This window comes from Chiloscyllium punctatum, chromosome 45 (assembly GCF_047496795.1).
Source record: "Chiloscyllium punctatum isolate Juve2018m chromosome 45, sChiPun1.3, whole genome shotgun sequence".
Classification (NCBI taxonomy): domain Eukaryota; kingdom Metazoa; phylum Chordata; class Chondrichthyes; order Orectolobiformes; family Hemiscylliidae; genus Chiloscyllium; species Chiloscyllium punctatum.
This window is the reverse complement of record NC_092783.1, coordinates 28,781,928-28,806,689: the sequence shown is the minus strand read 5'-3', so window position 1 is coordinate 28,806,689 and position 24,762 is coordinate 28,781,928. Positions and strand designations below refer to the sequence as shown.

General features: G+C 41.6%; 1 protein-coding gene across 2 annotated transcripts in view; it reads right to left on the bottom strand.

Moving 5' to 3' along the window:
- Positions 1 to 14,741: 14,741 nt before the first annotated feature.
- The window catches only part of LOC140467258 (lysine-specific demethylase 5B-like), a 211,570-nt gene continuing 201,549 nt past the window's right edge, over positions 14,742 to 24,762 (bottom strand). For both annotated transcript variants that reach the window (XM_072563506.1, XM_072563507.1), the window contains one exon: positions 14,742 to 15,514. In XM_072563506.1, coding sequence (XP_072419607.1) covers positions 15,362 to 15,514 — 153 coding nt within the window. In that variant the 3' untranslated portion in view covers positions 14,742 to 15,361. The remainder of the gene's footprint in view (positions 15,515 to 24,762) is intronic.

The following is a 24,762-nucleotide window of genomic DNA, read 5'->3' as shown; positions in this document are numbered from 1 at the left end:
CGCAGAGGCGGCTCCAGGCTCCGGCTCGAAGCGTCAGCGCTCGCGAGGAATTAACGGTCACTTCCATTCAGCCTTGGCACAAAATTAATTCTGTCAAATACAAAATGGTGCAGCAGCCGCTACACAGTGTGCTTCAAGAGCCGCAGACAAAAGGAAAAGTTCAAATGAAAATAAGTTATCGTAAGAAAGCTGATAACAAAGACCAGAGCGTCAGGGCAGGTGTGGAAAGGGGCGTGGCTTTCAGAGACCACACCCACTCGCCTTCCCGCCAAGTGGCCTTCTGGGTGAATTATAACAACAACATGCTCCCCCGTAGCGCCAAAATGGGGTTTGGCAAACTATAGGTTCGGATGTGCGTCCCAAATAAACATTCTTTATACGAACACGCGCAGAGTTTAAGAAACAACCTGGAAAAAAAAATTGCCGCGTGACATTCATTTTGAAAGTCATGACTTGGAGGAGCTGGGGTGGACAAAGTTAAAAAAAATCCCACAACACCGGGTTATAGTCCAACGGGTTTATTTGGAAGCACTGGCTTTTGGAGCGCTGCTCCTTCATCAGGCGATTGTGGAGGTTACACCTCACCTCGAGTACATAGGTACTCATGCAACTAAGCCAACGTTGTCGATCTCATATGCTGCAGGCAAGGAGGCCCTGAGGCATGGTACATTGGCGAGACCCAACAGAGGCTACGCCAACGGATGAATGGACACCGCGCAACAATCAACAGACAGGCGTGTTCCCTCCCAGTCAGAGAACACTTCAGCGCTCTGGGACATTCGACCTCGGACCTTCGGGTGACCATCCTCCAAGGTGGACTTCTGGACAGACAACACAAAGTGGCCGAGCAGAGGCTGTTGGCCAAGTTTGGTACCCATGGGGATGGCCTCAACCGGGACCTTGGGTTCATGTCACACTATAGGCGACCCTACTGCACTACATACACCCCTATAGACCCATACACTCACACAGACCCTCTCTCATACACAAGCTTTCTTTCATACGGGCACACATACACTCACATGCACCCTCTCACAGACTTATATCCCTTTACACTCACACGCATACACATACTCTCTCACAGACACTCATAACCCCCACCCACATATAAGTTTGTGGGGTGAATTTATACTTGCAGAATTACATTTTATTTTGCTCAAAAACTGCATGAATCCATGTAAGATTCAGTAAATCCATTTTTTAGATTAGAATCAGTTTGAACATTGTGGCACAGACAGCCTCACACAGGGCACCTCACATCTTCAATGCATTATCTGGGCCGACATGACACCAATTGTTAAAGTTCACTTGAGAATATAACTTTAAAAAAGTTCTGCGATTTACATATGAAAGAACTAAAAACAGCATGGTCATTCTCAAAGATGAGAGACTTAGCAAACAATCCTGGTCTTTTTCAATATATAATTTCAGTTACATCACACTGTAAACTTTGCTATAAATTCTATGTCTTACAATCTTATACTCCAAAACTACGTGGTGAAGAAGCAACGCTCCGAAAACTAGCGTTTCCAAATAAACCTGTTGGACTATAACCTGGTGTTGTGTGATTTTTTTTAACTGTGGAGGTTAAGATCATGCTCACAGAATGTATAGCCAAAGGACTTCAATGTCATGGAGATGTGATACATTAAACAATCTTAGATTAAAACTTTCAACTTTTATAAGAGGATATGCTTCTTTAAGTAAATTGCATTCTCAAGATAGCTCAGGTTTTTAAACAATAAGTATGAGGTCTGTAATCTAAAAGAAATTCTGGGATTTACATTTCAAAGAACAGAAACCAGCATATCCCATTATAAAAGATGAAAGTTTTAATCTTATATTGTTTACTGTATCACATCTCTGTGACACTGGAGTCCTTTGGCTATAAATTCTGTGAGCATGATCTTAACCTGCGCAACCACCCGATGAAGGAGCGGTGCTCTGAAAGCTGGAGCTTCCAAATAAACCTGTTGGATTATAACCTGGTATTGAGTGATTTTTTAACTTTGAAAGTCCCATAAGGGCAACTTCCTCGAATGAGGGGATGATTTACAGCAACTTTCAATAGTGGTAGGGAAATGATCCTCAGGGACAGAATTTACTCGCGTTTGGAAAAGCATGGACCTAGTGGAGAGACCGTGGTTTTGTGAGGGGAAGTCTTGTCTTACAAACTTGTTTTGAGTTTTTTGAGCAAGTGTCAACGATGATAAGTGAGAATTAAGGTGTTAGATATTGTCTCCATAGACTTTATATGGTACACCAGTCTAGAAGATGGGAGCAATGGTGAGTTGAATACAAATTGACTTGGTCATAGAAGACAAAGTGCAGCGATGGAAGGGTGTTTTTTTTTCTGGAGTTCTATTACGAATGGTATTCAGAAAGGATCAGTGCTGGGACATCTGTTGTTCGTAATATATATAAAATTAATTTCAATGAAAATGTAAGTGGTCTGATTAATAACTACAGACAACACAACAATTGGAGTTCTGAGGGATCGTGAGGAAGCATTCTCAAAACATACATCAACATTTACATCAATTGGAAGATTGGGTGCAGAAATGGCAAATGAAGTTTAATCTGGATAACTGAGGTTTGGAAGGATCAGTCCTGTGTCTACTATTGTGTGTCATTTTTATAAACAATTTAGGTGGGAGTACAGGAGGCTGGGTTAGTAAGTTTGCGGATGACATCAAAATTGGTGGACAGTGAAGAAGGATTTCTAACGTACGATGGAATCTTGATCAATTGGGCCAGTGGGGCGAGACATGGAAGGTGGAGTTTAGTACTCATAAATGTGTGGTGTTTCATTTTGGTAAGACAAACAAGGGCAGGAGAGGAACTGGTGCCTATGAGTAGTTAATGGTAGGGGTCTGGGAAGTGCTGTCAAACAGAGACCCAGGGAATGCAGGTACAGAGTTCCTTGAAACTGGCGTCACAGGAGAACGTGGTTGTAAAGGGGTCATTTGGCATGCTTGCCTTCATCGGTCACAGTACTGGATTGGGGGAGTTGGGACATCATGTTACAGCTGTATGAGAAATTTTGGTAAAACCACATTTGGAATACCGTGTACAATTCTAGTTGCTCTGCTGTAGGAAGGATGTTAATAAACTGGAAAGGGTGCAAAAACATTTATAAGGATGTTACCAAGATTATAAGGTTTGACTTATAAGAACAGGCTGGATTGACCTTTCTTCATGGAGTGTAGGAGGCTGAGGGGTGACCTGATAGAGGTTTGTAAAATCGTGAGTGGCACAGATAGGGTGAATAGTCAATGTCTTTCCCCCAGGGTAGGGGAGTCCAAAACCAGATGGCATATGCTTAACGTGACAGGTATAAGATATAAATTCCCTCCGAGTCACAATATATTCTAACTTTGAACCTACGGTCTTTCCTTCATCATTAATGGATCAAAATCCTGGAACTGCCTAGCTCGCAACTTTTGGACGTCCCTTAACCATATTCCCTTCAACTGCTACAGCCTTCAGCTCACCAACATTTTCTCAAGTGCAACAAAGTGGAATACTCAGATTAGCAATACTAATGTCCTGTGAATTATATTTTCTAAAATTTCAAAGTGCTAACTGGAGTCACATAGGACAGATTAGGTAAGAATACCAGGTTTTCTTCCTTGAAGTGTGTAAGAACCAGTTAAGATTTCAAAGTAATCAGAGAACATCACGGTCATAAATAACTAATTTGTTGAAGTTCCTCGGTTGGGATTTGAACAGTGTTGCTCATCCAGTTCAATTAGGAGAAAGTGAGGACTGCAGATGCTGGAGATCAGAGCTGAAAATGTGTTGCTGGAAAAGTGCAGGTCAGGCAGCATCCAAGGAGCAGGAGAATCGACGTTTCGGGCATGAGCCCTTCTTCAGGAAGAAAGGGCTCCTGCCCGAAACGTCGATTCTCATACTCCTTGGATGCTGCCTGACCTGCTGCGCTTTTCCAGCAACACATTTTCAGCATCCAGTTCCATTAGACCATTAGATCTGACATATTTGCTTTAGTGGAAGATGTGGATTGTTCTGAGATATGAATCTGTGGAATTCATTGCTACAGAAGGCTATGGAGGCTAGTTCTTTGAGTATATTAAAGACTGAGATGGGAGATTCTGGAGTATCAAGGGGATCAAGGATTATGGAGAGAAAGAATGAGAATGGGGTTGAGAAACATATCAGCAATGATTGAATGGCAGAGCAGCCTCAATTTGCTGAATTGCCTAATTTCTGCTCCTACATCTTAAGGTCTTATATACATTCCAACCATGGTGTAGAATGAACCACAGATTCTGCCATATCATAAATGGTCTCCATGCAACAGAAGAGGATAACCCATAAGGCAATATATTTATCAGCAGCCAGTTGTAGTCAAAACCTCCAAATATTTTGGAAAGTGAAATATACAGTCCTTACAAACAATTGCCAGATCCACATATCCACAACTGTAGAGACATTTCTGGTATTTACTTAGATTGTCTAAAGTATATTTGTTAATTTATAGCATATCTAAAATGTTAAATATGGTATTCTTGACCCATTTAACAGCAGATAAAAACCAGGATATTGTTCATTTGAAGCATTCATTGAGGGGAATGTGCTGTCCAAGTCATATCTGATTTTGAAATAACATAGCAGCTCAAGAAAATGGAATCTAAAGGATGTGAGAAGAGGGAGATTGGTTAGCTGGAAACTGAATTATTGTCAAAGTCAGCAAAAAAAAAGTTCTCTTAAAGCTAGAACATTTATGATCCAAACATTTCAAAGAATAGTATCAGTTTGAAACCTCAGGATTGGAAGATCAGCAATGTTAGAATGATGTGACTAACTTTCGCAGTTAATGTCTTTTTATTCTTCTCTGTCAATAGTGCAGAACATGTTCATCCATTAGAATAGTGCCAGCTGGAAGAACTAGCCACCTTAATCTCACTTTCTCACGCTTTCTCTGTTTCCCTGTTACTGCGCTTCAAGAGCATATCCAAATACGTTTTAAACATGATAATCTCTACTAACCTCTCAGGCAGTGAGTTTCAGATGTCTACTATCTTCTGGGTGTACTCTCAACTCCCTTTTATGTCTTTTATCAATTAGTTTAAATTCAGGTTTCCTGTTTGTTGCCCTCACTGCTAAAGATACTTCATACACCCTTTATCCAGGCCTCTCGATTAAATCTCCTCAGAAATCATCAGTCTATCTGCATCTTTCTTCCTAACTAAAATTCTCAAAACCTGATAAAATCACTATAAATCTCCGATGTGCCTTTTCTGGTATGAACACATTTTCCTGTAATGCAGTGACCAGAACTGTACACAATTCTCTAGCTGGAACTTATACAAGCGCTTTATACAAATTCTAGGAATGTTTTCCAATATGGCTTACCTATCCGGAAAATCAATCTGATGGCAAGAGGATATCATATGTGATACAGCACATGGTTCAAAAAGGCAGCTCACCACCTTGTTCTCAAGGGCATCCAGGGAATGAACAATAAATGTTGGACTAGCCAGCGACACCCCGAGTGCATATAAAGATGGGCTAAGCGATCCCATAATTGACAAATCAAATTTAAACTCTGTAGTCCCACCAAATCCATTTGTGAATGGTGGTGGGCAAATCATTGGAGGAAGAAGCTCCACAAATATTCCCATCCTTAATGATGGGAATCCTAGCACAAATAAAAGACCTATCATTTTCAGCCAAAAGTGCTGAGTAGTCGATCCATCTCAGTCTCCTCCTGAGGTCTCCAGAATCACAGATATCAGTCTTCAGCCAATTCAATTCATGCCTCTTGCAATCAAGAAATGGCAGAAGACACTGGATATGGAAAAGATTATGGGTTCCGACAACATCGCAGCAAGGTGTGTGCTCCAGAACTAGCTGCACCCCTAGCCAAACTTATATAATAGTTACACTGGTATTGAAATAACTCCACCAAGGTCAACATCCCATCACAAAGACACCCTTTACTTACAAGTGCATAATGCATAGCTGTCTTCATCAGAGCCAGCTCTTAGTGTAAACAGAAACTTCAACATACCGATTTATTTTAATTTTTCCCCTCACATATGACCACTGCACAAGCAGTAGTGCTTACATTTCCCCACATCACCCATGGCTGTGTGTGTATGGGCAGCGACTCAGTAAAATGACACCATTGTGCAAGAATTTTATTCTATAGTTTCCACCACCAGGAAAATACCCACATAGCTAGTGAAACATTAACAAGCAAAGTCTAAAATGGGCAATGCTTAAGTGAAGTAAATAAAAGGGAGAGTTCGAGATTATATCAAAATAAAATCGGAGGTGGAAATAAAGCACTCTATGCCCCGAGGTACCCACCACCCTCTAAACACTACTGTTTACATCTGTCAGACGGGCGTCCCAGATCAGGCCTGTTAATCTTGTCTAATTAGGGAACTCACAGTCTATGAGGTCCATCTGGCTGACATTGTTACAATTGCTACATCCCTCCCCCCATGTCCCGAGATGTAGACCCGTTGTTTTACTTGTAGCCTCTTCTGGGGCATTTCCACACTGGATCCCATTCCTCTGACTTAACCTTGGATACAGGTGACTGCCAGACAGTATCCAGTATCCCACCTCTTGTGTCCAGAGTATCTTTGAAGAGGATGAATTTCTTCCAACAGTAAAGGCACGAAGCTGTGATATTCCCTGCCTTCATATCAGACTCCAAGGTTTCTTCAGCAGTTAGATGGAAGGGGAGAACTCATGGGTTCCGACAGACCTGAGCTGTTCTGAGGGGCCGGGTATGCTTTACTTCTGTTCTATGTGTAAGTTTGCAGCTTTTCATGAGAGGACTGCCTCACCTACTGAACATCGTATGTCATGGAACTTGACTGCATGTCGACATGCCTCTTATCCATGCATGGCTATTTCCATGGTTTTGGCAACAAACTTCATCCCCTGCAGTAAACTGTCTCTCGTGCTTAGAAGAATCTTGTGTTTGGCACTGGCATTCCTGATACCATTTCAACCTCCATCCTGGTCCAGGAAGATCATTTTTAACTTGGTGCGAGCCTTCTCCCCATTAGCAACTCTGGTGAAGCTATCCCTGTAGTTGCATGAGGGGGAAGTGTCAAATGCAGATGTAGGCTGTTTCTTTAAGCCTGCCTTTGAAGTCGAACTGTTTTTTCCACCAGACTTATGGACAATGGATGGTATGGAGCTGTCCTCATATGCTGAATGCTATTCGGGTTTCAGAAATACTCAAATTCCCTGCTGGTAAACGATGGCTCATTGTCTGTAACCAACACTTCTGGAAGCCCATGTACTGCAAAGGATACTCACAGCTTTTCTATTTTGGTCCCAATGTTTGAAGAATAAACCCTATGCACATCCAACTACTTTGAGTGGGCCTCCACCATGTCTAAGAACATAGGGCCCACGAAAGAGCATTGTCGACACATAACTGAGTCCAAGGTTTACTTGACTATCGCCATGAATGAGGAGGGGGCAGCTGGTGTTAATTTTTTGACTTTGTTGGCACTCTGGGAACTGCCCCACCAATGTCACAATGTCTTCGTCCAATCCTGGCCACCAGACATAACATCTTGCTAACATCTTCATTTTGGACATCCCTAAAATATCTTGCAGTTCAGCCAATATCTGGCAGCGATCTTTGCTCAGGAAATCACTCTTGGTTTCCATAATAAAATGTCATCCTTTACAGTGATCTGTTCTCACCGAGTCCAGAAAAGTGTCCATTCTGGTTGTGAGGCCTTTTTGGTGCTCCCTATCACCACCAGCTGTTTTAGTTTTGCCAGGGCTGGATCTTTTGCCATTCACAGTCTGATACTATCAGCAATGACCAGAAGGCTATCCAGAAAGTTTAAACCAGAATGGATTCTTCCAGTGACACTACCATCAGTGGTACATCTGTCAGTGAGAGACGGCTCAAGGCATTCGCATTTGCCATTTGGCCTCCTGGATGGTGTTCCAACTTGTAACTGTACACATTTAGAATAACAGTTTTCCACTGAATTTGACCTGAAGCAATGGGTAGCACAGTCTTGTCCTCAGAGAAGTCCTAGCAGAGGTTTGTGATCTGTTACTATAACAAATTTATGTCCATAAATGTATTGGTGGAACATTCTCACACCTAAAGACGACCGCCAAACCTTCCTTCCCTACCTAGGCACATCCGCATTCTGCATCAGCCAAAGACTGGAAAGCACGTATTCTTCGGCATCCCTCTCTATTTGGCCATTTGTGAGCCACACACCCTGACACCATACAGGGAGGCATTGCACTAGTTCTTGCTTGGAATCAGCACCTTAGACAACGATAGTTGCTTCTTCAGTTCCCCAAAGGCTACATTTTAGCTACAAAAAGTTTCCAAACCTGATCTTTTCTCAATAGCAGATATAGGGGTGCCAGGACAGAGGCCAGGCTGTGTGTGAACCTTCCTTAATTCACCAATTCAAAAAAAGTCCTAAGCTCCAGTACAGATGTGGGAGCCAGAGCTCTTTTGATCATCCGCAGTTTATCTTGTTAACTGCATAGTCCAAGTAGGTCACTTGGGATGCCGAGAGCACACATTTTTCCCTTCTAAGGCATGCGCCCCACCCCCCTCAGAGAAACATCTAAGGACAAAATCCAAGTTCTCTAAGCGTTCTTCATTGGTCTTCCCTGTTATTAGCATATCATCCAGATAAATTGCAACCTGGGATAGACTGTGTAAAATGTTCTACATCATCTGCTGAAAAATGGGAGACTGATGGTACTCCAAATGGCAGTCCAGTATAGTCATTCAAACCTTATGGGAGCATACTTCTGAAAAACCTCAGCTAACCACAATTGCGGGTATGCATGGCCTGTCAAGCTTTATGAAGGACAGCTTCCCCCGCCAGCTTTGCATACAAGTCTTCTATGTGAGGGATTGAGTATTTATCAAGTTGTGAGAAGCAGTTTACCATTTGTTTAAAAAGGTTGAACTGACCTATCAGGTTTCACAATCAATGTGACTGGTACTGCCCATTCAGCAAACCGCGCTGCTTTGATGCTTCACTTTCCAGCCTTCTGGTTTCAGTCTCTAATTTTGTATGTACTGGGCAGGCCTTGCAGAATTCTGGAATGGTTTCCTGGTCAACATAGAAGGTGGCCTTGGATCCTTTGATAGTCATAAGAGTCAGAGATGTACAGCATGGAAACAAACCCTTCGGTCCAAACTGTTCAAGCCGACCAGATATCCCAAGCCAATCTAGTCCCACCTGCCAGCACCCGGCCCATATCCCTCCAAACCCTTCCTATTCATATACCCATCCAAATGCCTCTTAAATGTTGCAATTGTACCATCCTTCACCACATCTTCTGGCAGCTCACGCCATACACGTACCACCCTCTGCGTGAAAAAGTTGCCCCTTAGGTCTCTTTTATATCTTTCCCCTCTCACCCTAAACCTATGCCCTCTAGTTCTGGACTCCCCGACCCCAGGGAAAAGACTTTGTCTATTTACCCTATCCATGCCCCTCACAATTTTGTAAACTTCTATAAGGTCACCCCTCTGTCTCCGACGCTCCAGGGAAAACAGCCCCAGCTTGTTCAGCCTCTCCCTATAGCTCAAATCCTCCAACCCTGGTAATGTCCTTGTCAATCTTTTCTGAACCCTTTCAAGTTTCACAACATCTTTCCGATAAGGAGACCAGAAATGCATGCAATATTCCAACAGTGGCCTAACCAATGTCCAGTACAGCCACAACATGACCTCCCAACTCCTGTTCTTAATACTCTGACCAATAATGGAAAGCATACCAAACGCCATCTTCACTATCCTATCTACCTGCGACTCCACTTTCAAGGAGCTATGAACCTGCACTCCAAGGTCTCTTTGTTCAGCAACACTCCCTAGGACCTTACCATTAAGTGTATAAGTCCTGCTAAGATTTGCTTTCCCAATCCCTAGATTTTCATGAAAAATGTACAGATATTTAATTAGGACTTCACTCAGGTAACCATTTTCTAATCAAAAAATGTTGAGCCATCAAGATGATTTTTCTCAACCAATTTTGCCCCATCAAGCTTGGGCCCGAGCTTTTTACTACCGTCAGTGACAATTGAACCAGCTGCTTCTTATATGAGACTGGAACTGAAGTTGTACCCTTAATCTGTTAAGGTTCCCAGTATAGGTTCTCAGTCTAGCCGAGGTCTATGACAAATGTAAAGGTTGGGGTCCAGAACAAATTTTGTTAAAGACTGGTTCTGCACTCACTGATACAGTCGCACCAATACCTACCTTCATTAAAACCAGGTGACCATTTAACCAGATGTTTATTTTGATTGGTTCTGACTTTGATGTTGCTAATCAATTTAACTCTTCCAACCGAGATGTAGGTGGGTTTTCAAGGGTGTGCACTCTCTTGGATACTAGCCTATGAGTTCTCTTACTCAATTCAGACCTAGTGGGATTTCTTTGCTGTTGAGTCTGCATACGGCAGCAACTACAATGGCTTGCTAGTCCGGATCCTGAAGAAAACATTAACCGTTTGGCCAAGGCTTGGCTTTGTTTGGGGGTTTTGCTGTGGGCTGACCTAAAATCCCTCTGTTCAGGATATATCCTGAATGAAACTAATCCCTTTACTCAAGTGGTGTCCCTCAAGCCCAATCAGCCTGGCGATGGTATCCACTTCTTTCGGCATACCCTATAATTCATAAGCTCCACTTCTGATGACAAAGTCAACTGTAATACCTGTTTGAAGTCTAGTTGAGTTTCAGCCAGTAAGTACTTTGCATGGTTACATCGTTAATCTCACATACCAAACGGTCTCTCAGCATCTTTGGGTCACGTCAAAAATCCTGACACTGATTCCTCTGGTTCTCGAACTGCTGAGTTAAACTGATAGTATTGGAGAATTAGAGGAGGTTCCTCTAATCCCTTAACTAAATCTGTCAACTCTTGAAAGGTTTTAGTACCTGATGACTCAGGAAACATTTCACTTCTAATAACAGAAAAAGCTGCAGCCCCATAAGCTGTCAGTAGAATTACGCACCCCTTTTCATCTGCCCCAATGCCATTTGCCCAAGAAAAATATTGCATTTTTTCTGTATACTGGGCCCAGACTTTGATGGCAGGGTCGAATGAGTCAAGCTCTCAAATAATGACTGATGCCAGAAATACTTATCCCAACGCAAAGACTTTTGAAAGCGAATTTCTTCAGGACTGCATTTTTTCTTCCTTCATTGCCACTGAAATAACTCGAGAGGTCAATATCCCATCATTAAGTTATCCTTTACTTACTTGTGCACAGTACTTAACCCTGGGCCAGCTCCCTTCAAACCAGCTCTCAAGAGTGAGCAGAACCTCTAAAACCCCTTTTTTTTTATCTGTCAACCAGGGCTCACATTGAGGTCCATCTGGCTGATCTCATTACAATGTAGAAGACTGCCCAGATGCATCCAGTCCACGAAAAAAAGGTAATAATCCAACCCGACCAATTACCGCCTGTCTACTCGATTATCTGCGAAGTGACAGGTGGGTAGTTGACTGTGCTATCTAGCAGCACTTACCCAACAATTACCTGCTGAACAAAGCTCAGTTTAGGTTCAGCCAGGGGCACACCCCTAATCTCATTTTTTCTATGTCTGTACCAAGGCAAGAGTAAGAATGATTGTCCTTAACATCATGGCAACATTTGACATATTGCATCAAGAAGCCCTAGCAAAACTAGTGTCAATGAAAATCAGAAGAAATCTCTCTGCTGGCTGGAGTCATTTCTGGTTTCCTGGAGTCAATGAAAGATGGTAGTGGTCAATCGTCTTAGCTCCAAAATGTAAGAGTTCCTCAGGAAAGTATCGGAGGACCAACCTAGAATCTGTGGAATCCTTTACCATAGAGGGTTATCAATGGTGGGTTGTTAAGTATGTTCAAGGCTGAGATAGACAGATTTTTAATCAGTAATGGAATTAAGGGTGAGAAGGAAAAAGTTGGAAAGTGGAGTTGAGAATCATCAGATCAGCCAGAATCTCTCGATCGGCTGAGTAGACTACCTCTGCTTCTACATCCTGTGGTGTTATGGTAACCATATTCAGCTATATCATTAATGATCTTCCCTCCTTCATAACATCAGAAGTGATTTATTCATTAATGACTGCATGATGTGCAACACCATTCATCACTCCTCAAACACTGAAGTAGCCACTATCCATATGCAGCCAAACCTAGACAATATCCAGACTTAGATGGATAAATGGAAGGTAATGATGCAAGCGTCAGGCAACGATCATATCTGAGAAGAGAGAATCTAACCACCCTCCCCACACATGGCATTATTATGATTGAGTCTCCAAGATCCTAAGGGTTATTATTGAACTGAACTAGCCATATAAATACAATGGTGACAGGAGCAAATCAGAGGATAGGAATTTCTTAGCAATTAACTCAGATGGTGTTTCTCCAATGCTTGCTCACCATCAACAAAGCACAAGTCAAGTGATACTCTCAACTTGCCTAGATTAGTGCTGTTCCAATAGTCACGAAGTTCAACACCATCCAGGGCAAAGCAGTTGGCTTGAATGGCCCTCCATTCACCAACTTCAACACAAATGCATAGAGACTCAGCAATGTGGACTATGAGATGCACTGCAGCTACTCACCATATATAATTTCAGTTACATCACACTGTAAACTTTTGCTATAAATTGTGTCTTATGACTTTATGCTCCACAACCACCTGATGAAGAAGCAGCGCTCTAAAAGCTAGTTTCCAAATAAACCTGTTGGACTATAACCTGGTGTTACGTGATTTTTAACTTGGTACACCCCAGTCCAACAGTGGCATCTCCAAATCAAGACTCCTCAACAACACCACCTATAAGATACCCTCCAAGTCAAAATCATTCTTATTGTAATTATACTGCTGTTTCTGCATAGTCTTTTGGACAAAATCCTGGAGTTCTCCACCCTAACAGCATTGAGTACCTACACTCCAAGTAATACAAGAAGTTCACCAACATCTTCACAAGGGCAATTAGGGAGATGGGCAATAAATGCTGGCCTTGCCAACGATGCTTACATCTCATGAATGAATTTTTAAAAAATAAAATGTACTCCAAAGTCCCTCTGGATACAGAGATGTATAGATAAACAATCTGTTGAGTACTTCCTTGCACATATTTTCCACCTGAAATTCCTGACCATGTGATCAATTTTTGTAATATTTGCTGACTTCTCAATGTTGCCCCCTACAATACTAGCAACAGCAAGGGACATCTACAAAATCTGCAATACCCCTCTGGAAATCATTTTCCATTCTCAAAAATACATTCATTACACTTTCCTCTAAACCAATTTTTGTTCCAACCTGCCACATAACCTCTGATTCCATAAAGTCAAGATACATGGCAAAACATTTCCAAGTAGTCTTTGCCAATACCTCACCAGAAGTCTTTTCTATAGAAATTTATTTTTGAAAACTCTTAAAAATCCAAAAGAACATAAAAGTTTTCGTTGCAAAGTCGGTTTAACATTGATCACATATCAGGCCATTGCTAAAAATTGGACAGTCATAAACCAAAGAATTCAAGACTTTTTTGGGGACAGTGGGGATGTTTCTGCCTGGTGCTATTTTCATTTTTTATATACCATTGTAATATCCCAGGTTAATTACAGCAGCCAAGCAATACTTCAAAAAAACAGAAATTGCTGGAGAAACTCAGCAAGTCTAACAGTATATGTAAGAAGAAAGTAGAGTTAGCGATTCAAGTCCAGTGACTCTTCTTCATAAAGGGATATGGGCAAAATGCTGATAAATGGGACTAGGTGGTTCAGTGGTTAGCATGCTGCCTCAGCACCAGGGACCCAGGTTTGATTTCAGCCTTGGGCGACTGCCTGTATGGAGCTTGCACATTCTCCCTGTGCCTGCGTGGGTTTCATCCAGGTGCTCCGGTTTCCTCCCAGAATCCAAAGATGTGCAGGTTAGGTGAACTGGCCATGCTAAATTGCCTGTAGTGTCCAGGCATGTGTAGGCTAGGTGCATTAGTCAGGGGTAAATATCAGACAAGAACATAGGAGAATGGATCTGGGCAGGTTACTCTTCGAAGGGTTGGTGGCGATTGTTGGGCCGAAGGGTCTGTTTCCACATCGTAGGGGTTCTATGTCAGATTGGGATGTCTAGTCAGCGCAGACAAGTTGGACCAAGGGATCTATTAGATCCTGTATGAATCTATGACTCTATAACCATCAATATCTCACAACCAAAACATCAGAACTGCCCATTTCACTCGAAAAACATCACATCAGCGAAAACTTAAACTGGAGGGCAAATTTTGAACCACAGATTCACGATAGCACTTTAGTTGTTTCACCTAATTACATCAGGTTTAAGTTATTCTCTGTTGCTCATTTGTTATTACTGAAGATTTGAGAATATCTGGTGCTGATGCTCTCATCAAAGTTACTAGTAATGAGAGTCAGCGCTGATAGGCAAATGGATTAAATAGACATCATTCCTAAGCCCAATAGTTACAGCCAAGATTACCTATGTAGGCATTGCTGCAGTGACTTTGGAAATATTATTCCGTTTGTGCTATTTGCTAATGATTTCATCAGGATTTGAGCAAAGTGGAATTAATTAAGCCTCTATTTTATCTCCCCACAATCAGTCACCTAGCCTTCATTGCTGCCACAGTACCAGTGCATCTGGTGTTTAAATTTGGTGCAGAAATGGCAATGTCTGTAAATTATAGATTTTCAAATATGGTGCATTACAAACTGCAGCCTGCAAAGCTCATTCATAAACAAAGGTTTATTTCACAAAGGAGACTGCAACATTAGATACAAGCTACCAAAAAAGCCAAAGTACAGCGTAGGCAGTATGATTACAGATTATCCAATTTTCCTGTGCCACTAGGAGCCTAAATTCCTGCATTCTGTACAACAGCCAAACTTGAGAAATTGTATCTGGCCCTTTAACTCACAAACCTGTTATTGCTGAGATAAATAAAACTAACCTACAAAACACAAGTCAGAATCTCTCTAAGATTAAGATATTGTACTGAACAGAGGACCCCATAAAAAAATTTTTTTTTGGTGTTTGCATATCTTTAACACCCAACAGGATTGGGTATCTATGCAGGCAAGTCTCAGACGAGATATAGGGGTATGGCATTGTTCAACCAGAGCCAATTGCCCCCACAACGGGTAGAAAACCCTGGGTGTAGTCAGCATCGTATACTTTCACAACCACGGACAAAAAGTTCTTACAAGAATGAGAAAATACAAAGGTGGAAAAGTTTGAGTGTCCTTGTAGATGATCCCATGAGTAGAGATATAGCACCATTTGTGGGTTGTAGAGATACCAAATCCACTGCTTCTTGTGGAATATGTGATTCATTAGCACGCTGCCAAACACTAGCCCTGGCCATTCTGTTTCCTGTTGTTCTGGTCTTTTACAGTACAGTTGATGCAGATATAGTCCTCCTTTTCTGCTGTTTCTGAAGACACACCCACACAGATCTGGTGGAACCACTGGTTGCAGCTGCCATCACACTGGACCCAGTCAACCTACACATAAAAGGGAGACATTGTTTACTAACAATATCATCTTAATTTTACTTCATTATTCAAATGTGTTTTATAGAGCAAGAGTTGAATCTAAAAATAACAGATGTTTCCACTAATAAGTAACTGCTATGGTATTTCATAATTCCCTCAAGTTACTTTTCAGGATTTCCATGTGAGTTTATTGTTTCAGATACACTTGCAAATCAAAAGTACCAATTTTGATGTTTGTTATGCCTAGTTTGTCTGGAAATGTGTAAAGATAGGAACAAGAAGTATAAATTGGTTGAAATCAGCTCACCCATCTCTTCCATTTTGTGATCCACTAGATCAGGTCCAAGAGAAATGGTCAAAACTTATACGTAAACTCCACAAAAAGTTCATTACAAGATTAAAAAGTTTGGTATGGAAGTCCCTTTTACCAGTGGGCAAACCACAGCCCAGAATCCAAATAATGCTTGAAACCGGAAATAGAATCGCTGGGCACAAGCCTCAATACAGGATGCTAACCAAAACGGTCTGATTTTAACAGGCATATGTGCCATATTTTGTGCCATTTTGTTTTTTTCCTGTAGGTTCTTAACATTCCATTACATTGTACCTTTGTCAAAAGAATGTGTAACAGCCGAACCCAAACAGCATTGTTACATTTCACATATGCCTGATTGATGACTGTACAATAAAAAACAAACTAAAATAGAAAATTCTGGAAATGCTGAGCAGGTTAGGCTGCATCTGAGGGAGAATCAGTCAACTTGATCTTTCCAGGCTGTTCATCACAGATAATGACTCATGTACTAAGAATTTCTACCATCTTCTGTTTTCATTCCAAGAAGAGATACTAAATGTGTATTTTGCATCAGTGTTTCTGGGCATACTCTAGTATGTTGGATGGATCAAGTTTTGTCCAATGTGTGCAGGAGGCTTTTCTGACACAGTATGTCAAAGGGCCGACAAGAGGGGAGGCCACACTGGATCTGATACTTGGTAATGAACCAGGCCACTTGTTTAATTTAGTGGAAGGTGAGCCCTTTGGAGAGAGTGGCCATAATTCAGTCACGTTTAGTTTAGCGATGGAAAGGGATTGGTACATGCCACAGGGCAAGAATTATCGATGGGGCAAGGGCAATTATAATGTGATTAGGCAAGACTTAGGATGCATAGAATGGGCTGGCAAATGCAGGGATGGTGACAATCGAAATGTGGAGTTGGTTTAGGAACTGATATTGCATGTCTTTGATAGGTATGTCCTTGTCAGTGGTAAGGTAAGGGAACCGTGGTTTACTACAGAAATTGCATCTCTTATTAAGCAGAAGGGGCGGCTTATGTGACGATGAGACAAGATGGTTCAAATGAGACGATGGAGTGTTACAGATCAGCTAGGAAGGATTTAAAGAGACAGATAAGAAGAGCAAAGAGAAGACATGAGCAGTCTTTAGCAGTTAGAATAAAGGAGAACCCTAAAGCATTTTTCTAGGTATGTGAGGAACAAAAGGATGACTAGGGTAGGAATAGGGCCAGTCAAGGACAGAAGTGCAAAGTTGTGTGTGGACCCTGTGGAGATCAGAGAGGTACTAAACGAACATTTCTCATCGGTTTTCACTCAGGAAAAGGAAAGTATTGTAGAGAAGAAGAGTGAGGTAGGAGATATTAGACTAGAAAGGATTGAGTTTAGTTACGAACAGGTGCTACCAATGCTCGGAGGAGTGAAAGAAGACGAGTTCCCTGAGCTGTATGGGATTTATCAGAGGATTCTCTGGGAAGCTAGGGAGGAGATAGCAGAGCCTTTGGCTTTGATATTTGAGTCGTCATTGTCTACAGGTTTAGTACCAGAGGACTGGAGGATTGCAAATGTTGTGCCCTTGTTCAAGAAGGGTAGTAAAGATGACTCAGATAATTATAGACTAGTGAGCCTTACTTCAGTTGCAGGAAAAGTTTTGGAAAGGATTATAAGAGATAGGATTTATATTCATCTAGCAAGCAACAATTTGACTGGAGATAGTCAACATGGTTTCGTCAAGGGCAGGTCGTGTCTCACAAACCTCAGTTTTTTGAGAAGGTGACCAAGCATGTAGGTGAGGGTAAGGTAGCTGACATGGTGTACATGGACTTCAGTAAAGCTTTTGATAAGGTTCCACATGGTAGATAGTTGGAGAAAATGCAGAGGCATGGGATCGAGGATGATTTAGCAGTTCGGATTAGAAACTAGCTTTCTGAAAGAAGGCAATGTGTCAGCCTGGAGTCCAGTTACTAGTGACTCTTATTGCAATTAATCTTGATTTCTGGGGATAGAGAGTTGCAAAGGATTAATGCACAAAAATTTGATCCACTATATCTGCTAATTCAGAACAAAGTAATGTCCTGAAAATCATTGGAAAACAAAAGGAAATTAGATTCAGAAGGGGAAGTCTATCTGAAAATTAAATATCTTTTTACATATCTTTTTAAATATCATTAGAATGAGCTGTATTGTTGAGGGCATGTTGCCTAACACAGGCAATGTTTAGAAATGTCTGGAAAAAAGACCAAGGACAGGTAAACATCATGAGATGTGGTGATCCATTTCAAAACATGGAAATAGTTCACCTGGAGGAAAATTAGGACTTGGGTCCTGAATTCAAAAGCAGAACTACAAAGGTGGCCATTTCCAGCTTGCTTGAACCATGTATATTGTGCATAGTGATCAATTGATTAGGAAAGTAAACATATCTCTAAGGTTCCATTTCATGTGTACACTAGCAGCAATTCAAGGTTATGAAACAGTTATACAACTGGAACTATAGAAATGACTTAAAACCAGAAAATGTGATTAAATAAGCAAGCGTGGAGAAGGAGAGAAGGGAGTGCATGACAGTGAGGTGAGAGAGATGGGTAAGTAGTGCAACATTATAATAATAATAACTGAAGAAAATAAATACACCAAAAGCAGGGAAAGTAAAATTAATAACAAATCATTGTTAAATTGTTGACGAAGAAAAGCAAATTAAATTGTCTGAACATCAAGGTACTGAGCATCAGCCAAAGGAGTGATCAGCAGAAAAGTTTGATTTATACAGCATCAGATGAATATGGTGGAAATAGTTACACAGAAATGTTTGGGTTAGGAGACCATTCAGCCCTTCAAACCTGCTTCGCCATTCAACATAATCATGGCTTATCATCCAACTTGGCAGCCTGTTGCCACTTTTCTCCCCTCATACACATTGATCTCTTTAGTAGTAAGAATTTTATCCAAATCCTTCTTTAAAGCATTCAATGTTTTGGTTTCAACCACTTTCTGTGGCAAAAGATTCTACAGGCTTACCACGCTTTGCGTGAAGAAATTTCTTATCTCAATACCAAATGGCTTACCCTGGATCTTTAAGACTATGACCTCTGGTTCTGGAGTCCCTGACAATCAGGAGCACTCCTGCTGTGTTTAAGGTTTATTGCCTTGTTTGAATTTTATAGGTTTCGTTTAGAACCACCCCACCATTCTTCTAAACTCCAGTGAACATAGCCCTAATGATCAAGCCTCTTTTCAAAAATCATCATGCTATCCCGGGAAACAATCTGGGAAATCTTTGTTGCACTCTCTCCACAGCCAGAACAATCTTCCTCAAATAACATGACCAAAGCTGCACACAATACTCCAGGAGTGGTCTCACCAATGTCCTATACAACTGTAGCAAAACATCCCCACTACTGTAGTAGAATCCTCTTGCTATGAAGGCCAACACACCATTTGCTTTCCTAAGTACCTGCTGCATCTGCATCCTTACTTTGTGACTGGTGTACAAGGATACATAGGTCTTATTGCACCTTTCCCTTTCCCAGTCCATCACTATTCTGATAATAAGCGGTCTTCTGGTTTTTGCTAACAAAGTGGATAACCTCACATTTACTGACATTATATTTCAAATGCCATACATTTGCCCACTCACTCAACTTGTCCAAATTACACTGAATAATCTCTACACTCTCCTCACAGCTCACCCTCCCAAATAGCTTTATATGATCTACAAACTTGAGGATACGGTAAATGTTTCAATAACCACTGCCTGTGGGATCCAGGCGTATGTTGGTTGATCAAATATTTGAGTTGATCATGAGGTATTCAATGTAAAAACATATACTAAGTAATGAAAATGTAATGCAGGGGAATACACACCACTGTTTTACTGTATCTATAGCTTAAACCATTTTATTAATGCAACTTGACGTTAAATAAAAGTTAGTAGCAGACAGCCTTCTCACTTGCACCCTCAACTGACTACTCAGATATTGCAGAGATTATGATAATACAGTAAACTTTTAATATTTCAGGGATATACCTTTTTTGCCAGTTTATGGAGAGTGCCAGTTAAAACACATTTGCTGCATTACATTTAGTTCCCTCTTGAAAATCATTAAAATATATTTTGAACAGTTGGAGGAAGACCACTGGTTCTTGCACTACCCTACTAGTAATTGGCTGCCACTTTGAACCATTTATTCCTACTCTGTATATTCTGTCTGCCAAACAGATCTCTACCCATGTCAGCACACGCTCTCCAATCCCATGCACTTTAAATTTGCATGCTGATCTGGTTCAAGTCACAGCCCAGAGATAACTTAAGATTTTACCACACTGTCTGTGTGGAGTTTGCACATTCTCCCTGTGTCTCTGTGGGTTTCCTCTGGGTGTTCCGGTTTCCTCCCACAGTCCAAAAATGTACAGGTTAGATGAACTGGCCATGCTAAATTGCCCATAGTGTTAGGTGAAGGGGTAAATGTAGGGGGAACAGGTCTGGGTGGGTTACTCCTCGGAGGGTCGGTGTGGACTTGTTGGGCCAAAGGGCCTGTTTCCACACTAAGTAAATCTAACCAAAACCTGCAGCCCCATTCTAACTGATTAAAAGTTTGTCTCATACATTGCATTGGTTATATGACACTTTGATCTTTTGCTTATAAATTGTGTCTTACGCATCCTGCCCCATTTGCTACCTGATGAGGGAGCAGCACTCCAAAACCGGTACTTTCAAATCAACCTGCTGGGACTATAACCTGGTGTAATGTAATTTTTAACTCTATAATAGTCACATTTTTGAAAAATTCCAGCTATGAAGGGAAATTGCAGATAGCTTTAAGAATAATAGGGTTGTAATAGGAGAGGATTTTAACTTTTCAAGCATAGACTGAGACTGCCCATAGTATTAAGGGCTTGGACGGGAAATAATTTGTTCAGTGTATGCAGGAAGAATTTCTCAATCAATTTGTAGATGGCCATTTCAGGGAAAGAGCAAAACTCAACTTCCCCTTGGGAGATAAGGTAGGAAAGTGACCGAGGTGTTAGTCAGGGAGCACTTTGGGACCAGTGGCCATAAATGTATTAGTTTTAAAATTGATATGGAAAAGACCTGATCCACAAGTTAAAATTCTTAGTTGGGGCAAAGGTAATTTTGATGGTATTGACAGGAACTTCCAAAAGTTGACTGGAGGAGGCTGTTTGGAGGTAAACAAATGTCTGGCAAGTGAGATGCTTTTGAAAGCAAGAGAAGAGGAGTTCAGGGCAAGCACGTTCCTATTAGTGTGAAGGGCAAGGCTGGCAGGAGTAGTGAATACTGGATGACTAGAGACATTGAGACTCTGGTCAAGAAAAAGGAGGTGGTATATGTGAGGTACGGACAGGTGGGATCAAGTGAATCCCTTGAGGAGTACAGGTGGTGAAGGAGTACACTTAAAAAAAAAATCAGGAGGGCAAAAAGGGGATAGGAGATAGCCCTGGTAGATGAGGCGAAGGAGAATCTGAAGAGATTCTGCCAGTATATTAAAGACAAAAGAGTATCTAGGGAGAGAATATAGCCCCTTAAAGATCAACAAGATTGTACATGTTTGGAGCTACAGAAGAAGAGTGAGATCCTAAATGAATATTTCTCGTCAATACTTACCGTCAAGACAGACATGGATACTAGGGAACTTGGGGAAATAAATAGTGATGTCTTGAAAAAGAGTTCACATTACAGAAGAGGTGGTGCTGGAGGTCTTAAAACACAAAAAGGAAATAAATCCCCAGAACCTGATCAAGCTTATCAGAGGACATTTGGGAAGCTAGGGAAGAAATTGTGGGGCCGCTAGCAAAGATATTTATACCATTGATAATCACGAGTGAGATGCCGGAAACTGGAGGCTGGCTTACAATGTACCATTATTTAAGAAATGCTGCATGGATAAGCCTGGAAACTCAGTGAGCTTAACATGATTGTTAGGTAAGTTGTTGGAGGCGATTCTGAGAGACAGAATCTACGAGCATTTGGAAAAGCAAGGACCGATTAAGGATAGTCAGCATTAGTGTTGACGAAAATTGTCTCCCACAAATGTGAATTTATTGAACAGGTGACCAAGAAGATAGATGAAAGCAATGTGGTAGATGTTATGTACACGGACTTTCGCAAATCCTTCGACATGGTACCGCATGGTACACATGTCAGTAAGGTTAGATCATATGGGGTCCGGGGAGAGCCAACCAATTGGATACAAAATTGGCTTCATGTACAAGTCGAGACAGTGGTAGGGAAGATTGTTTTCAGACTGGAGGCCTGTGACTACCATTGTGCCACAAGATGCTGGGTTACTGTTGTTTGTCGTTTATATAAACGATTTGAATGAGATTATAGGAGGCATGGTTAGTCAGTTTGGTGGTACAGTGGACAATGAAGGAGGACATTTAAGAGTACGATGGGATCTTGATCAACTGGGCCAGTGGGCTGAGGAATGATAGATGGAGTTTAGTGCAGATAAGTGCGAGGTGCTGCAATTTGGTAAGACAAAGCAGGACAGGAGTTGCACAGTAATGGTAGGGCCCCAGGGAGTGTTATCAAACAGAAAGACCAAGGGGTACATGATTCCTTGAAAGTGATGCCAATTAGACAGATTGGTGAAGAAGGTATTTGTCTTGCTTGCCCTCAGATGCCACAGCACTGAGTACAGGAGTTGGGGTGTCATGTTACAGCTGCACAAGACATTGGTGAAGCAACATTTGGAATACAGTCAATTCTTCTATAATGCCATGGTTGTGTTCATATGCAACCCCGTGTTACAGAAAAATCATGTTTTAAAAACAGTGCTTAAAATGTTGGCGCTGTAATTACATTACAGCCAACGCACGTTTTTTAAAATTCGTGCTGTAGAAACAGTACCTCCAATTCATCAATCGCACTACAGCAAATTCGCATTGACGAAATGCATATTATAACAAAACAACCTATACCGTGTACAATTCTGATTTCCCTGCTAATGGGACGAATGTTATCAAACTCAAAAGGGACCAAATGAGAATTACAAGCATTTTGGCAAGACTGGAATGTTTGAGTTACAAAGGGAGTTTTGATAGACTGGGACTTTTTTCCCTGGAGGCTGAGGGGTGACCTTATAGGTATTTATGAAATCACAAGGGGCATAGATAGTGTGAATAGACAAGGTCTGTTCATCAGGGTAGTAGATTCCAAAATCAGACAGCATAGCTTTAAAGTGAGAGGGAAAAGATTTAAAAGAGATTGGAGGATCACGTTTTTCCACATAGAAGGTGATGCATATATGGAACAAGTTGCCAGAGGAAGTGGTAGAGGTAGATACAATTACAACATTAAAAAGACATTTGGATATGTACATGAAGAGGAAAGGTTTAGAGGCATATGGGTCAAATGCAGGCAAATGGGATTCATTCAGTTTAGGAAACCTGGTTGGCATGGATGGGTTGGGCCGAAGGGCCTGTCCCCTGCTGTATACTCAACGATTCTGTGATGGTAGATTTGTCAAACACAAATTTCCTTCTCGTAAATTCGCAGAAACTCTATCCAATCTGTTACTACTTTTCAAGTACTGTGCTATAAAATCTTTCAGAATGAATTTTCACATTTCCCCCAGTACTGATGTCAGGCCAACCAAACTACAATTCCGTGTTTTCTCTCAACCACATTTTTCTTTATATTAGTGGGGTTACGTTAGTTACCCTCCTTTGCATAGGAACTGTTCCAGAGTCTACAGAATCTTTAAAGATGACCACCAATGCATCCACTAATGCTAGAGTCACTTCCTTAAGTACTGTGGGATACAGATTATTTAGACCTGAGGGACTTATTGGCCTTTGATCCCATTAATTTGCCTACTAATATCAATTTCCTTCAGTTCCTCACTGTCACTAGATCCTGCCCTCCCAAACATTCATGGGATGCATTGGTTTCTTGTGAAGGCAGAACCAAATATGTATTTAATTAGTCTGCCATCACTGTTCCCCATTATAATTTCTCTTGTTTCTGACTGTAAGTGTCTTCACTAATCCTTATCTAACGTTTCTAACCCAAATTATAATTTCAGGCATAAATGGAAGTATAACAAATAACAGATACAATTAAAAGCTTATATTCAGCAGGCGTGCAGGTATCTGGCTGTAAAATTGGCATCATTGGGAGCCAATTTTTAAAGGGGAACAGAAGCAGTGAGCAATTAAGTCTGCGAGCAGCATAGGCAAAGAAATGGAGATTAGGCAGTTGAATGTTCCTCCTGCAGAATGTGGGAGGTAAAAGTCACCATGAGTGTCCCTGCTGACTGCATTTGCATGAAATGCAGCCAACTCCAGCTCCTCGAAAACCATGTTAGGTCACTGGAGCTGGAGAACTGGAAGAACTTCAGATCATTCCAGAGGCGGAGGGGGAGGGGGAGGGGGTTATTGAGGGGAGTTACAGGGAGGTAGTCATACCTCAGGTGCAAGAGAAAGGCAGAATGGTTACAGTCAGGGGACTGAAAGTGAACCGGCACACAGTGCAGTGATTGCTTGTGCCGTTGCCCTCAATAACAAGTATACTGCTTTGGATACCGTTGAGGGAGGGAGGATTTACCAGGGGTAAGCCATGGACTACAGATTTTTGCAACAGGGTCTGTCCCTGTTGCTCAGAAGGAGGGAGAGGAGTGGAGCATTAGGGACTCTATAATTAGGGGGACAGACAGGAGGTTCTGTGGGAACGAGAGAGACTCACGGTTGGTGTGTTGCGGCCCAGGTGCCAGGGTTCATGATGTTTTGGATCATGTTTTCAGGATCCTTCAGGAGGAGGGGGAGCAGCCCGGAGTTGTGGTCCACATGGGCACAAACAACACAGGTAGAAAATGGGATGGGGATTTAAGGCAGAAATTCAAGGAGCCAGGGTGGAAGCTTAGAGTGAGAACAAACAGAGTTGCTATCTCTGGTTTGTTACCCATGCCACATGTTGGTGTGGTAGGTTGAACATGTGGATACA